This window comes from Anomaloglossus baeobatrachus, chromosome 3, assembly GCF_048569485.1.
Source record: "Anomaloglossus baeobatrachus isolate aAnoBae1 chromosome 3, aAnoBae1.hap1, whole genome shotgun sequence".
Lineage (NCBI taxonomy): Eukaryota > Metazoa > Chordata > Amphibia > Anura > Aromobatidae > Anomaloglossus > Anomaloglossus baeobatrachus.
This window is the reverse complement of record NC_134355.1, coordinates 542,336,423-542,352,645: the sequence shown is the minus strand read 5'-3', so window position 1 is coordinate 542,352,645 and position 16,223 is coordinate 542,336,423. Positions and strand designations below refer to the sequence as shown.

At 48.3% G+C, this 16,223-nt stretch overlaps 1 protein-coding gene across 4 annotated transcripts in view; it reads left to right on the top strand.

Moving 5' to 3' along the window:
- The window catches only part of HLTF (helicase like transcription factor), a 274,018-nt gene that overhangs the window by 58,884 nt on the left and 198,911 nt on the right, over positions 1-16,223 (top strand). For all 4 annotated transcript variants that reach the window (XR_012751708.1, XM_075340799.1, XM_075340800.1 and 1 more), the window contains exons 4-6: positions 1,107-1,240; positions 4,595-4,656; positions 7,777-7,851. Coding sequence is in view for 3 of the 4 variants with exons in the window: in XM_075340799.1 (XP_075196914.1) it covers positions 1,107-1,240; positions 4,595-4,656; positions 7,777-7,851 (271 nt within the window). In the remaining variant the exon portion in view is untranslated. The remainder of the gene's footprint in view (positions 1-1,106; positions 1,241-4,594; positions 4,657-7,776; positions 7,852-16,223) is intronic.

Below are 16,223 nucleotides of genomic sequence, written 5' to 3'. Positions count from 1 at the left end.
CGGTGGTGGAATGGGGTGACAGTAAGCAGGGTCAGTGATACTGAGGGCTGAAAGGAGGAGGTGTCACTGCGGTGGAGTGGGCCAGGAAGGTCACAGGACGGGGGGGGGGGGGGTCGGTAATGCGGCAGGCGTCATGGATCTGACAGCGGGCTGCTTAATCACCAACAATTGATGCAATGGACTTCCAAAATAAGGATGCGGAGTCCTACCTGTGCATGCGCCGTCTCCGCAGCCATTTGCTTGAAGTCAATCTCATCAACCGCTGGCAATTCAATGGAGCCTGAAGATCAATGGCGCCTGCCGCCATTACACCGTCGAGCCCGCAGTATCGCCAACCCTCCATCCACTGAGCCACGACACACCCCCCTCCGAGCCCACAGAATTGCCAACACTGCCTCCTGTGATTTCCCCCCACACACCCCCCCCCCCCCCCCACCTGAGCCCATTCCACCACCGCGGCTCCCCCCTGCGGAGATATTATAAGACACTAGGATTATAAGACGGACCCTCATTTTATCATTAGAAATTTTTTCTTATTTTCCGCCACTAAATTTGGGGTGCTTCTTATAATCCAGTGCGTCTTTATAAAACAAAAAAATACAGTAACTATTATTATTTAATGGTTACAAGATTGCTGAACAATATACAATACGGTAAAGTTTAATTTTCATCACTCCGTATTTTTATGTTGTGTGTTCTTTGTATTAAATTAAAAAAAAAAATGTAGTTGTTGGCAGTGATTCCCCTAACAAGCATGGTGTGTGCTGCCGAAAATAATGAACCATATGTGTTGGGGTGAGGCATTGTGTGAGTGAGGATACCTCTGCACTGGCTGCTGAATAAGGCAACAAATGAGCAAAACAGCCTGCTGCATCATTGATGGCCCTCATTAGTAGATTATTTCCCTCTGTAAATTAGCTTTTACATCCCAGACTGAATGAAGGACTTCAGTAACTACAGAGCTACAAGTTGGGGACACTGCCTTAAACCACCGTAATGTAGAGGGACCTTATCTTCGTTATTAGTCAGTGCATGCCTACCTTACACATTGCAATAATCAATAGAGATATTGGTTGAAATAATTGTCTTTTCCCCTCACTAAACAGTGTCATTCCATATGGAGCGCGCAATGCTTTTACCATACCGGTCATCCTGAGTTTTTGGGGAACAGAAGAAAACAAGCAACATGTTTTAGACCATATGAAGAAATATAGTTATAAGCTTGAACCAGTTTCCAAAAGTGAGTAGTAGGATTATCAGTAGTAGTTTGTTGTAGTGGCATTGTCTTTTTGTTTTAAAAAAAAAAAAAAAATGAACAATATAAATGTACTGCGATTTAAGAAATGTGGAGGTGAATAAGAACTGGTCCCAAAGAATAAGTTGCCCTACCTTAGGACAGCATGAGTTATACCTCGCTCACACGAGCGGATAAATTGGACGAGTGAGAAAATCTCGCGTTGCACTCGGTCCAATGTTAGTCAGTGAGGCAGCGCAGAGCTACAATTCCCCCCCCCCCCGCTCTCTCCTCACCTGTATCTGGATTGAGAAAAAACTTGCAGCATCCTGTGAGTGAATGCGTAATTCAGATGAGACTCACCAATGCAAGTCTATGCGTGCAAAAATAAATTGGATGCCACACGGTCCATCGATATACCCTCCGATTTTCTTCATTCTGTAAATGGTCCTGTAAATGCCTAAAATAGCTGCTGATTTTAAAAAAAGCTTTACATATGGATGGCATATACATGTCATACAGATGCTAGGCAAGGGAGAAAAAAGATTAAAAAAATCGCACACTCCATGACATGCGGAATACCAAACAGATTTGACTCTTCCTGCTCTCCAGTCTGTAATTTTTATCGTAGGTACACTTCAACTGTGACAGAATCCAAAAAAAAATCCAGAAAATCAAAATGTTAATTATTTAAAAATCATACACTGTATTACATGAAATAAATACTTGATACAATAGAAAAACAGAAACCTTTGTTTACATTTAGAGATCAGATGTCTCCTGTAGTTCTTGACTAGGTTTGCACACAATGCAACAGGGATTTTGGCTCACTCCTCCATGCAGATCATCTCCAGATGTTTCGGGGCTGTCGATGGACAACATTGAGTTTCATTTTCCTCCAAAGATTTTTATTGGGTTCAGGTCTGGAGACTGGCTAGACCACTCCAGGAGCTTGAAATGCTTGTTACAGAGCCATTCCTTAGTTGCCCTGGCTGTGTGTTTTGGGTTATTGTCATGCTGAAAGACTCACCCACGAGCCATCTTCAGTGCTCTTACTGAGAGACGTAGGTTGTTGGCCAACATCTTGTGCCACGTCACCCCATCCAGCCTCCCTTCAATAAAGTGCAGTCGTACTGTCCCCTTCGCAGAAAAGCCCTCCAACTCCCACCCCCATGTTTCCTGGTTGGGACGGTGTTCTTGGGGATATACTCTTTCTTCCACCAATCACGGCGAGTGGAGTTGATACAAAGTAGTTCTATCTTGGTCTTATTTGACCATAGGATCTTCTCCCATGCCTCCTCTCGATCATCCAAATGGTCATTGGTGGACTTCAAATGGACCTGGATCTGTACTGGTGTGAGCACGGGAACCCTGTGTACCCTGCAGGATTTTAATCCATGACTGTGTAGTGTGTTATTAATGGTAATCTTTCAGACTGTAGTCATAAACTGTCTTCAGATCATTGACCGGGTCCTCCTGTGTAGTTCTGGGCTGATCCTGACCTTTCTCAGAATCCTCCTTACACCAGGAGGCGAGATATTACATGCAACACTGACACTCTCTGCATCCAGCCAGCTTCAGAGTAGCTCTTAGGCTGGGGTCACACTTGCGTGTGACTCATAAGAGTATCTGATCACACTGCCCGTACTGACCGCGGCTCTCCTGACAGGAGCGGGTCAGCATCTTAGCAATACATACAGCGGAGCCGCTCCTGGCAGAAGAGAAGCATAGCAACAAAAAGAGGACAATATCCTCCAAAAATTAAGTATTACAGCAAGATGGGCTGCAGTGTGTACATCGCCCTGGCCAAAAACTAGTACTCTAGCAGGATACAGCTAAACCCCCACTAAAGTGGAAGCGTCACAGGTGCAGGAGGGGCGAATCACACACACGCCTCCATGGAATGGAGGAGGGCGATTGCTAGATGATAAAACTGCACACTAGTGGCTTGCATAAAGCGCTGATCACATATGTAGATAACACAGTCACAAACCCGCAGCCTATTAGGTGACGCCCATACTATTAGATCAGGCGGGCTGCCAAGCCGTACCCCACTGTGTATCATGCACGGACAGACACTCTACAATGCAAGGCCCAACAGAAAGGGGCCTGGCTGTATCCTGTCCAAAAAAAAAAAATAATAAATATGAGGTTTTTGTTGGTATTTATGGCCATAAAAACGTAAGCCTACAACCCGCGTCACGGAACCTCATGCTTGTAGGCCCCTACACTAAATATAAACATAGCAACAAAAAGAGGAAAAAAAATGCCATAATACCAACAAAAAACTCTTATTTATTTATTTATTTATTTATTTTTTTTGGACAGGATTTGCAGTTTTGCATTTCCTCATTGCTTGGTATGAGTGAAAAACAGCGGAAAAGCCGCTGAAAGAATTTACATGGTGCTTCTTTAAAAAAAACGCAGCAAAAAAACAAGGAGGCTGACCCTTCAATCAAGGAAAAAAACCCACAGGAGTTTTGTGTGTGTGAAATTTCTGGAATCTCGTAGGCTTTGCGGAGCTGCCTCCCCACCACCCTGCAGAGCTGCCGCCCTACCTACACCCCACCTACTGTCTCCTCCCCAAAACCCTTTAGAATGTAAGCCCGCAAGGGCAGGGCCCTCTTCCCTCTGTACCAGTCTGTCTATTGTAACTTGTAGATGTACTCTGTATGTAACCCCCTCTCATGTACAGCACCATGGAATCAATGGTGCTCTATAAATAAATAAATAATAATAATTAATAATAAAGTAATGTAAAAGCAGAATTTTATTAGCATGGATGCCCTGTGTGATTATGGCCTTACTGATGCAATGACATCCAGCACAGGGACAGGTCACCACCACTGTTACCAATAACTGGAATTCATATATTCTTAGACTATGTGCGCACGTTGCGTACTGGCCCTGCAGAAATGTCTGCAGCGATTTGAACAGCACATGTGCACTTCAAATCGCTGCAGAAAGAGTCCGTAATGAAAAAAAAAAAAAAAGCCGATTTCATGCGCTCTGACTGCAGCCCCTCCCATAGACAGAGCGGGGGATGCATGCAGAGCGCAGGAAAGAAGTGACATGTCACTTCTTAGAACGCGCGCTTCGGGCAGCAGCCAAAGCACTGTGCTATAATACGCCACGTGTGCACGTCTCATGCATAATCTTCATAGATTATGCTGGGGACGCAGGACGCATGCAGTTACGCTGCGCTGCAGATCGTAGTGTAACTGCATGCAAATGCGCAACGTGCTCACATAGCCTTACACACTAGTATTCTTCCAAAATGATTCACATTTATTATGATCTGTTTGAATGCACATATTGTAATATTTCTCACATTTTATGTATTTACTTTTTTAAAACTAGGTAAATCTACTGGATCCAGTTCCAGTGCTTCTCTTCCAGCCGTGCAGATGACGGTCGAGCAGGTCTGTATTGCAAGCTTGCCGTGAAAAGGGGTTGGCTCAGAGAGTCAGAAATTTTGGGGAAAAATGAAGACGCTTATAGAAAAAGTATGGGAAGTGGAAATGGAACTAGACCCATTGTTATGGATTTTCCACCACAGGACTAAAGAAAAGGGAGGAGGAGATACACAGGGACTACGATTTCAAGACTCTTTCATAATATTGCTGATAGGGAAAAAGGCCCTACTACGCAAATGGCTTGAGGAATCTGTTCCATCAGAGGAAGAGGTGGTCAATCAGATTAAAAAGCTGCTCAATATTGAACAGTTGGAAGCCTAAAGAAATAAGGACGAACTAACGGGAAACTTTTTTAAAAAAATGAAAGATTTATAGTACAACAGTATGGAGCTGCAGAAATACAGAAAGTGGTATCTCCTTTCACTAATACGGAATAGTATCTACTGGGAGACTTGCAAGGCACATTGGGAAAGCTGAAAATACACACGCAGTAGAGACACGACAGTGGGGCGAGACGAGGGTTTCAGAGAAATAGGGCTTCAAACGGGAATCAGAATATAGAGGAGCTGTGTGTTCTTTCGCGACTTATACCTGGTGTTTTGTGTATTAAAAATGTTGGGGGGGATAAAGTGGGAATAAAAGAGGGTGGGTTAAGACAAGGGTGGGTAAATGGGTAAGGTGAATTTATTCTTGTTCAAATGTTAGACATATTGTAATGATTCTGAAAACTGCAATAAAATGTGTTTAAAAAAAATAAAAAAAGGGGTTGGCTCAAGATCATAATTTAACACCTTTGCACATTACAGTATTTGGATCAAATGTGAAGGGGGCGGGGGGGGTGTTAGAGGAGATCTTTTTGAATATAGTGGAATCCCAGCATTCATAATGCCGCTCCATTTATTGTTTTTGGGCTTCACATAGACAGCGGAGTACAGTGCTAGCAGACATCATGAAATATGTGAGGAATAAAGTATATTGGAAAATTGTAAAACACAGGCCCTGCAGGTGGATGGGGCAGGATACAAAAGATTGGCCCCAGGGGTGGATGGGGCAGGAAGCAAAAGACTGGTCCCTGGGGTGGATGGAGCAGGATGCAGAAGACTGGTCCCTGGGGTGGATGGGGCAGGATGCAGAAGACTGGTCCCTGGGGTATATGGAGTAGGATGTAGCACACGGGCCCTGGATGCACAGGGCAGGATGCAGCAGATGGGTCCTGGAGGTGCACAGGGAAGGATGCAGCAGACAGGTCCCGTGGGTGGATGGGGCAGGATGCAAATATATTGGATGGGGAACATATAAACCAAAAGGGGGCCCAGGATGGGGAACATATATACAGTGCCTTGTGAAAGTATTCGGCTCTCTTGAATTTTTCAACTTTTTCCCTCATTTCAGGCTTCAAACATAAAGATAAAAATTTTAATGTTATGGTGAAGAATCAACAACAAGTGGGACACAATTGTGAAGTTGAACGAAATTTATTATTTTAAACTTTTTTTAAAAATATACTGAAAATTGGGGCGTGCAATATTATTATTTATTATTATTATAATACTTTGTAGCGCCACCTTTTGCTGCGATTACAGCTGCAAGTCGCTTGGGGTATGTCTCTATCAGTTTTGCACATCGACAGACTGAAATTCTTGCCCATTCTTCCTTTGCAAACAGCTGGAGCTGAGCGAGGTTGGATGGAGAGCGTTTGTGAACAGCAGTTTTCAGCTCTTTCCACAGATTCTCGATTTGGATTCAGGTCTGGACTTTGACTTGGCCATTCTAACACCTGGATACGTTTATTTGTGAACCATTCCATTGTAAATTATGCTTTATGTTTTGGATCTCTGTTTTGTTGAAAGACAAATCTCCGTCCCAGTCTCAGGTCTTTTGCAGACTCCAACAGGTTTTCTTCAAGAATGGTCCTGTATTTGGCTCCATCCATCTTCCCATCAATTTTAACCATCTTCCCTGTCCCTGCTGAAGAAAATCAGGCCCAAACCATGATGCTCCACCAATATGTTTGACAGTGGGGATGGTGTGTTCAGGGTGATGAGCTGTTTTGCTTTTACCCCAAACATATCGTTTGGCATTGTGCCCAAAAAGTTCGATTTTGGTTTAATCTGACCAGAGCACCTTCTTCCATGTTTGGTGTGTCTCCCAGGTGGCTTGTGGCAAACTTTAAATGAAACTTTGTATGGATATCTTTGAGAAATGCCTTTCTTCTTGCCACTCTTCCATAAAGGCCAGATTTGTGCAGTGTACGACTGATTGTTGTCCTAAGGACAGACTCTCCCACCTTAGCTTTAGACCTCTGTAGTTCATCCAGAGTGATTATGGGCCTGTTGGCTGCATCTCTGATCAGTCTTCTCCTTGTTTGAGATGAAATTTTTGAGGGACGGCCGGGTCTTGATAGATTTGCAGTGGTATGATACTCCTTCCATTTCAATATGATCGCTTTCACAGTGCTCCTTGGCATGTTTAAAGTTTTGGAAATCTTTTTGTAATCAAACCCTGCTTTAAGCTTCTCCACAACAGTATCACGGACCTGCCTGTTGTGTTCCTTGGTCTTCATGATGCTCTATGTGCTTTCAACAGAACAATGAGACTATCACAGAGCAGGTGCATTTATACGGAGACTTCATTACACACAGGTGGATTATATTTATCATTATCAGTGATTTAGGACAACATTGGATCATTCAGAGATCCTCAATGAACTGGAGTGAGTTTGCTGCACTGAAAGTAAAGGGGATGATTAATATTGCACGCCCCAATTTTCAGTTTATTTTTTACAAAAATTTAAAATAAGCAATAAATATCGTTCACCTTCACAATTGTGCCCCACTTGTTGATTCTCACCATAAAATGTACATTTTTTTATCTTTACGTTTGAAGCCTGAAATGTGGGAAAAGGTTGAAAAATTCAAGGGGGCCGAATACTTTCGCAAGGCACTGTACCAGAAGGGGGCTCAGGATGGGGGACATTACTCCCATAACAGTGTCATCATCAGATCCCCCTCCATAAGTGTGCCATGGACTATTTTTTTTTTTTTTTTTGCTTCAAATGTTTGTTGTTCTTTTAAGGTGGCTGTTTACTTGTACTCTGATCTATATTTTCACTTGTTTCCACTTCAGCTGAAAAGTGAATTTGATAAATTATTTGAAGATTTGAAAGAAGATGATAAAACACAAGAATTAGAGCCTGCAAAGGTAAATTTTCTGTTATTTGTGAATTATCCATTTAGTTCCCTTTTCTTCAGCGCTCTATTGGGAGACCCAGACGATTGGGGTATAGCTGGTATAGCTACTGCCCTCTGGAGGCCACACAAAGCACTACACCAAAAGTGCAAGGCCCCTCCCCCTCTGGCTATACCCCCCCGTGGTATCACGGGTTCTCCAGTTTTAGCTTTGTGTGCGAAGGAGGTCAGACATTCCATGCATAGCTCCACAGATTTTAGTCAGCAGTAGCTGCTGACGGTTTCGGATGGAAGAAAAGAGGACACATATAGTGTCCCCAGCATGCTCCCTTCTCACCCCTGGATGGTGTTGTAAGGTTGAGGTACCTATTGCTGGTACAGGGGCTGGAGCCCCACATGCTGTTTTCCTTCCACATCCCCTGGTAGGGCTCTGTGGAAGTGGGATCCTGCCGGCCTCTCAGCTCTGATGCCGGGCTCCATCCACAGACCCATTAGAACCTGATGGATTCGGAGCAGGAGTACGATCAGGGACAGGGCCCTGCATCTTACAGGTACTCTGTGTCCCCGGCAGGCACAGACACACTCCGGGCTGGCTGGGTGTTGTAGTGCGCCGGGGACCGCAATGTTGGAGTTAGTGTCCCTACAGATTACTGGGGGATGTTTTGTGTATGGGAACGCAGCGCCGACCCCCTCTGGACCGGGCGGCGCTGCTGTGACTTGTGGTGCGCCGGGGATCCGCCGTCCGCGCTTTTACGGCGGCGGCGGTTATAACTTTAGTCCCCGGCTTTTTGGGCCTAGGACGCCGGCAGCTCCGTTTCGTTCCCGCCCCCACCCTGTCATTCAGGGTAGGGGAGAGACGCTGTTCGCAAGCAGCGACGAGGGCTGGAGCCTGATTTACATGCTCCAGCCCTCACACTATGCACAGAGGGAAGCAGGCTTCCCGCTCTTGGCCAGGAACGCCCAGGGCCCGCCCCCCTTCCTCTCTCGAGACGCCGGCAGCCATTACATGCATGCCTGGCTGGAGGAAGGACGCAAGGCTCTGGGAGACCTGGACTAGGGGCTATCTGGCGACCACACACCCGCTTTTTAAGCGGGCGGTAAGCGTTTTTTCTGTGCTGGTCCCTCTAGTGCCTCACTGTGTATCAGTGTACTGGATACAGTTATATAGATATTGTATTTCTTGCACTGTGAGGTGCGCTTCTGGCTGCATATCCCAGATCGCTCTGTGGAAGCAGCAACATGTCATCCTCAAAACGCAAGGCGGCCAAGGCAAAAAGGGCTGTGTATACTGCGTGTGCTGCATGTGGGGCTAATCTACCAGCAGGCTCTGATGACCCCCATTGTGTGCAATGCTCCGACCCGGTGCTGCTTCGCCAGCCGGAGTCAGGAGAGGTAGCGACCCAGGCTGAGACGCTTGTAAGTTCTGCCCCGGTGACAGGGACGGACTTTGCAGTTTTTGCAGATAATATGTCTGTATCTATGGCAAAAATCCTTGAGACCTTGCAATCTATGCATGGGGCTCAGTCTCTGGGCACGGCGAGGCCTCTGTCCTCAGGTCCCCCTTACTTGGAATGTATCCAGCCCATAGGGGGGTCCCCGGCTTCACAGGCCGAGGATTATGACTCAGATGATGGCCCCAGCCACCCTAAGCGAGCTCGCTGGGAAAGACCCTCGACGTCTTCACACTGCTCAGGGTCTCAGCGCAATCAGTCTCCCTGTGATGTGTCTGATGAGAGTGATCAGGAATCCACTACTGGAACCCCTCTCAACCTGGATACCCCGGATGGGGACGCCATGGTAGACGACCTTATCTCAGCCATCAATAGGCTGTTGGATATTTCTCCCCCAGCCCCTTCAGCAGAAGAGGCGGCTGCGGAGCAGGAAAAGTTTCGTTTCCTTTATCCCAAGCGTAAATTGAGTGCTTTGTTAGATCACTCTGACTTCAGAGAATCAATCCAGAAGCACGACGCTCACCCGGAAAGGCGTTTCTCTAAACGATCTAAAGATACGCGTTTCCCTTTCCCCCCTGAGGTGGTCAAGCGCTGGACACAGTGTCCAAAGGTGGACCCCCCCGATTTCCAAACTTGCAGCTAGATCCATAGTTGCAGTGGAGGATGGCGCTTCACTTAAAGATGCCAATGACAGACAGATGGACCTTTGGTTAAAATCTGTCTATGAAGCTATAGGCGCGTCGTTTGCTCCGGCATTCGCAGCCGTCTGGGCACTCCAGGCTATTTCAGCTGGCTTAGCAAAGGTGGATGCTATCATGCATCCAGCAGTGCCGCAAGTGGCGCACCTTACCACGCAGATGTCGGCGTTTGCGTCTTACGCTATCAATGCGGTCCTAGAATCTACCAGTCGCACCTCAATGGCGTCCGCCAATTCGGTAGTTTTGCGCAGAGCCTTGTGGTTAAAGGACTGGAAAGCAGATGCTGGTTCCAAAAAATGTTTAACCAGTTTGCCTTTGTCTAGAGAGAGACTGTTTGGCGAGCCATTGGCTGACATCATTAAGCAGTCCAAGGGTAAAGACTCCTCTTTACCACAACCCAGAACACCCAAACCTCAGCAGAAAAAGTGGCAGCAGAGGTTTCAGTCCTTTCGAGGTTCGGGCAAGACACCATTTACCTCGTCCAAAGGGACTCAGAGGACGCAAAGAAACTCAGATTCGTGGCGGACTCACACACGCCCCAAGAAAGCAAATGGAGGTACCGCTTCCAAAGCGGCTACCTCATGACTTCCAGCCCCCCCCCTCCGCATCGCCGGTCGGGGGCAGGCTCTCCCGCTTTTCCGGCATTTGGATGTCACAGGTCAAAGACCGGTGGGTGACGGACATTTTGTCTCGCGGGTACAGAATCGAGTTCAATTCTCGTCCTCCAGCTCGGTTCTTCAGAACCTCCCCACGGCCAGACCGAGCAGATGCTCTGCTGCAGGCGGTGGATTCCCTAAAAGCGGAAGGAGTGGTTATCCCAGTCCCTCCTCAGGAACAAGGGCAAGGGTTTTACTCCAATCTCTTTGTGGTTCCAAAAAAGGACGGCTCGTTCCGTCCTGTTCTGGACCTAAAACGGCTCAACAAGCATGTGCACGCCAGGAGGTTCCGGATGGAAACCCTCCGCTCTGTCATTGCTTCAATGTCCAGAGGAGACTTCCTTGCCTCAATAGACATCAGAGATGCTTATCTCCACGTGCCAATTGCTACAGAACATCAACGTTTTCTACGTTTTGTGATAGGAGACGACCATTTTCAGTTCGTAGCTCTTCCATTTGGTCTGGCGACAGCCCCACGGGTCTTCACCAAGGTCATGGCGGCGGTGGTAGCAGTCTTGCACTCTCAGGGACACTCGGTGATCCCTTACCTAGACGATTTATTGGTCAAAGCTCCCTCTCAGGAGGCATGCCAACTCAGCCTGAATGCTACGCTGGAGACTCTACAGTCTTTCGGATGGATCATCAACTTTCCAAAGTCGATCCTATCACCGACTCAGTCACTAACGTATCTTGGCATGGAGTTTCATACTCTAGCAGCGATAGTGAAGCTTCCGCTGGACAAGCAGCGGTCACTACAGACAGGGGTGCAATCTCTCCTGCAGGGCCAGTTGCATCCCTTGCGGCGCCTCATGCATTTCCTAGGGAAGATGGTGGCAGCCATGGAAGCAGTTCCCTTTGCGCAGTTTCATCTGCGCCCACTTCAATGGGACATTCTCCGCCAATGGGACGGGAAGTCAACGTCCCTGGACAGGAAAGTCTCGCTTTCCCAGACGGCCAAGGACTCTCTACAATGGTGGCTCCTTCCCGCATCATTGTCTCAGGGAAGATCCTTCCTGCCCCCATCCTGGGCAGTAGTCACGACAGATGCGAGTCTGTCAGGGTGGGGAGCAGTATTTCTCCACCACAGGGCTCAGGGGACGTGGACTCCGCAGGAGTCCACCCTTCAGATCAATGTTCTGGAGATCAGAGCAGTGTATCTTGCTCTACTGGCCTTCCAACAGTGGCTGGAAGGAAAGCAGATCCGAATCCAATCGGACAACTCCACAGCGGTGGCATACATCAACCACCAAGGAGGGACGCGCAGTCGGCAAGCATTCCAAGAAGTCCGGCGCATTCTAATGTGGGTGGAGGACAGAGCATCCACCATATCCGCGGTTCACATCCCAGGCGTAGAAAACTGGGAAGCAGACTTCCTCAGTCGCCAGGGCATGGACGCAGGGGAATGGTCCCTTCACCCGGACGTGTTTCAGGAAATCTGTCGCCGCTGGGGAGTGCCGGACGTCGACCTAATGGCGTCCCGGCACAACAACAAGGTCCCGGCATTCATGGCGAGGTCGCGCGATCAAAGAGCTCTGGCGGCAGACGCCTTGGTTCAAGATTGGTCGCAGTTTCAGCTCCCATACGTGTTTCCACCTCTGGCGCTCTTGCCCAGAGTGCTACGCAAGATCAGATCCGAGTGCAGCCGCGTCATACTCGTCGCTCCAGACTGGCCGAGGAGGTCGTGGTATCCGGATCTGTGGCATCTCACGATCGGTCGACCGTGGTCACTGCCAGACCGACCAGACTTACTGTCCCAAGGGCCGTTTTTCCATCAGAATTCTGCGGCCCTGAACCTGACTGTGTGGCCATTGAGTCCTGGATCCTAGCATCTGCTGGATTATCTCAGGGAGTCATTGCCACAATGAGACAAGCTAGAAAGTCAAATTCGGCTAAGATCTACCACAGAACGTGGAAGATTTTCTTGTCCTGGTGCTCTGCTCAGGGAGTGTCTCCCTGGCCATTTGCATTGCCCAAGTTTCTTTCCTTCCTGCAATCGGGGTTAGAAAAGGGCTTGTCGCTCAGCTCCCTTAAAGGGCAAGTTTCGGCACTATCCGTGTTTTTTCAGAAGCGTCTAGCACGTCTTCCTAAGGTGCGCACGTTCCTGCAGGGGGTCTGTCATATTGTGCCCCCGTACAAGCGACCGTTAGATCCATGGGATCTGAACAGGGTACTAGTTGCTCTCCAGAAGCCGCCCTTCGAGCCTCTGAAGGAAGTTTCCTTTTCTCGGCTGTCGCAGAAAGTGGCGTTTCTTGTTGCAATCACATCGCTTCGGCGAGTGTCTGAGCTGGCAGCTCTGTCATCTAAGGCTCCCTTCCTGGTGTTCCACCAGGACAAGGTTGTGCTGCGCCCCATTCCGGAGTTTCTCCCTAAGGTCGTATCCTCTTTTCATCTTAATCAGGATATTTCCTTGCCTTCTTTTTGCCCTCATCCGGTTCACCGGTATGAAAAGGCCTTACGTTTGCTAGATCTGGTGAGAGCACTCAGAATCTACATTTCCCGCACGGCGCCCATACGCCGTGCCGATGCACTTTTCGTCCTTGTCGCTGGTCCGCGCAAGGGGTTGCAGGCTTCTAAAGCCACCCTGGCTCGATGGATCAAAGAACCAATTCTAGAGGCCTACCGTTCTGCGGGGCTTCCGGTTCCTTCAGGGCTAAAAGCCCACTCCACCAGAGCCGTGGGTGCGTCCTGGGCATTACGTCACCAGGCTTCGGCTCAACAGGTGTGCCAGGCAGCTACCTGGTCCAGTCTGCACACTTTCACCAAGCATTATCAGGTGCATACCTATGCTTCGGCGGATGCCAGCTTAGGTAGAAGAGTCCTGCAGGCGGCAGTGACACCCCCGTAGGGGAGGGCTGTTTTGCAGCTCTAACATGAGGTATTTATTTACCCACCCAGGGACAGCTTTTGGACGTCCCAATCGTCTGGGTCTCCCAATAGAGCGCTGAAGAAGAAGGGAATTTTGTTACTTACCGTAAATTCCTTTTCTTCTAGCTCTTATTGGGAGACCCAGCACCCGCCCTGTTGTCCTTCGGGATGTTTTTTTGTTGTTTGCGGGTACACATGTTGTTCATGTTGAACGGTTTTTCAGTTCTCCGATGTTATTCGGAGTTAATTTGTTTAAACCAGTTATTGGCTTCCTCCTTCTTGCTTTGGCACTAAAACTGGAGAACCCGTGATACCACGGGGGGGTATAGCCAGAGGGGGAGGGGCCTTGCACTTTTGGTGTAGTGCTTTGTGTGGCCTCCAGAGGGCAGTAGCTATACCAGCTATACCCCAATCGTCTGGGTCTCCCAATAAGAGCTAGAAGAAAAGGAATTTACGGTAAGTAACAAAATTCCCTTCTTTTGTTATTTTGTATGTATTGTCCAATATCCTGTCAAGGGGCTTGTTTAGCAAATGTGACATTTGGTCCTGTGTATTAATCAGTTGTTTTTTGCTGGCCAAACCACCAGCGGCATGAATCAGATCTTCAAATTCTATGTTCTCTGAAATGCTACAGCGTTTTTATAGCAAGAGATCTGCAGATCCCCTGGATCAGCACTGGGAAAAGCCAGCCATGGACAGGACTGAACTAGTCTCATCACTGACCATGGTCCCTGGACTGTCCAAACTATATATTCTACCTATAAGCTATAAATCTACCTGGCTGCAATTGTGCCAGGCTCTGATTGTTGCTGCATAATGTTTTGCATAGAATGAAACAACTGACAATTTCCCTTTTTAAATGTATTTCATTACACGTGTTTAACCCCTTCAGCCTCCAGCCTATTTTGACCTTACTGACCTCGCCATTTTGCGCAATTCTGACCAGTGTCCCTTTATGAGGTTATAACTCTGGAACGCTTCAACGGATCCTGGCGATTCTGACATTGTTTTTTTGTGATATATTGTACTTCATGAAAGTGCTAGATTTAGGCCGATATTTTTTGCATTCATTTTTAAAACTTTCGGAAATTTGGCGAAAATTTAGAAAATTGCGCAATTTTCTAAATTTGAAATTTTATGCCCGTAAATCTGAGAAATATGTCACACAAAATAGTTACTAAATAAAATTTCCCACTTGTCTACTTAACACCAGCGCAATTTTCAAAACAATTTTTTTCTTCAGCGCTCTATTGGGAGACCCAGACGATTGGGGTATAGCTACTGCCCTCTGGAGGCCACACAAAGCACTACATTAAAAGTGCAAGGCCCCTCCCCCTCTGGCTATACCCCCCCCCCGTGGTATCACGGGTTCTCCAGTTTTAGCTTTGTGTGCGAAGGAGGTCAGACATTCCATGCATAGCTCCACAGATTTTAGTCAGCAGTAGCTGCTGACTATTTCGGATGGAAGAAAAGAGGACACATATAGTGTCCCCAGCATGCTCCCTTCTCACCCCTGGATGGTGTTGTAAGGTTGAGGTACCTATTGCTGGTACAGGGCTGGAGCCTGACATGCTGTTTTTCTTCCACATCCCCTGGTAGGGCTCTGTGGAAGTGGGATCCTGCCGGCCTCTCAGCTCTGACGCCGGGCTCCATCCACAGACCCATTAGAACCTGATGGAGACGGAGCAGGAGTACGATCAGGGACAGGCCCTGCATCATACAGGTACTCTGTGTCCCCGGCAGGCACAGACACACTCCGGGCTGGCTGGGTGTTGTAGTGCGCCGGGGACCGCAACGTTGGAGTTAGTGTCCCTACAGATTACTGGGGGATTTTTTGTGTATGGGAACGCAGCGCCGACCCCCTCTGGACCGGGCGGCGCTGCTGTGACTTGTGGTGCGCCGGGGATCCGCCGTCCGCGCTTTTACGGCGGCGGCGGTTATAAATTGAGTCCCCGGCTTTTTGGGCCTAGGACGCCGGCAGCTCCGATTCGTTCCCGCCCCCACCCTGTCATTCAGGGTAGGGGAGAGACGCTGTTCGCTAGCAGCGACGAGGGCTGGAGCCTGATTTACATGCTCCAGCCCTCACACTAGGCACAGAGGGAAGCAGGCTTCCCGCTCTTAGCCAGGAACGCCCAGGGCCCGCCCCCCTTCTCTCTCAGGACGCCGGCAGCCATTACATGCAGTCTGGCTGGAGGAAGGACGCAAGGCTCTGGGAGACCTGGACTAGGGGCTATCTGGCGACCACACACCCGCTTTTTAAGCGGGCGGTAAGCGTTTTTTCTGTGCTGGTCCCTCTAGTGCCTCACGGTGTATCGGTGTACTGTGTAGGATATAGAGATATTGTATTTCTTGCACTGTGAGGTCGCTTCTGGCTGCATCTCCCAGATCCCTCTGTGGAAGCAACAACATGCCATCCTCAAAACGCAAGGCTGCCAAGGCTAGGGCTGTGTATACTGCGTGTGCTGCATGTGGGGCTAATCTACCAGCAGGCTCCGATGACCCCCATTGTGTGCAATGCTCCGACCCGGTGCTGCTTCGCCAGCCGGAGTCAGGAGAGGTAGTGACCCAGGCTGAGACGCTTGTAAGTTCTGCCCCGGTGACAGGGACAGACTTTGCAGTTTTTGCTGATAATATGTCTGTGTCTATGGCAAAAATCCTTGAAACCTTGCAATCTATGCATGGGGCTCAGTCTTTGGGCACGGCGAGGCCTCTGTC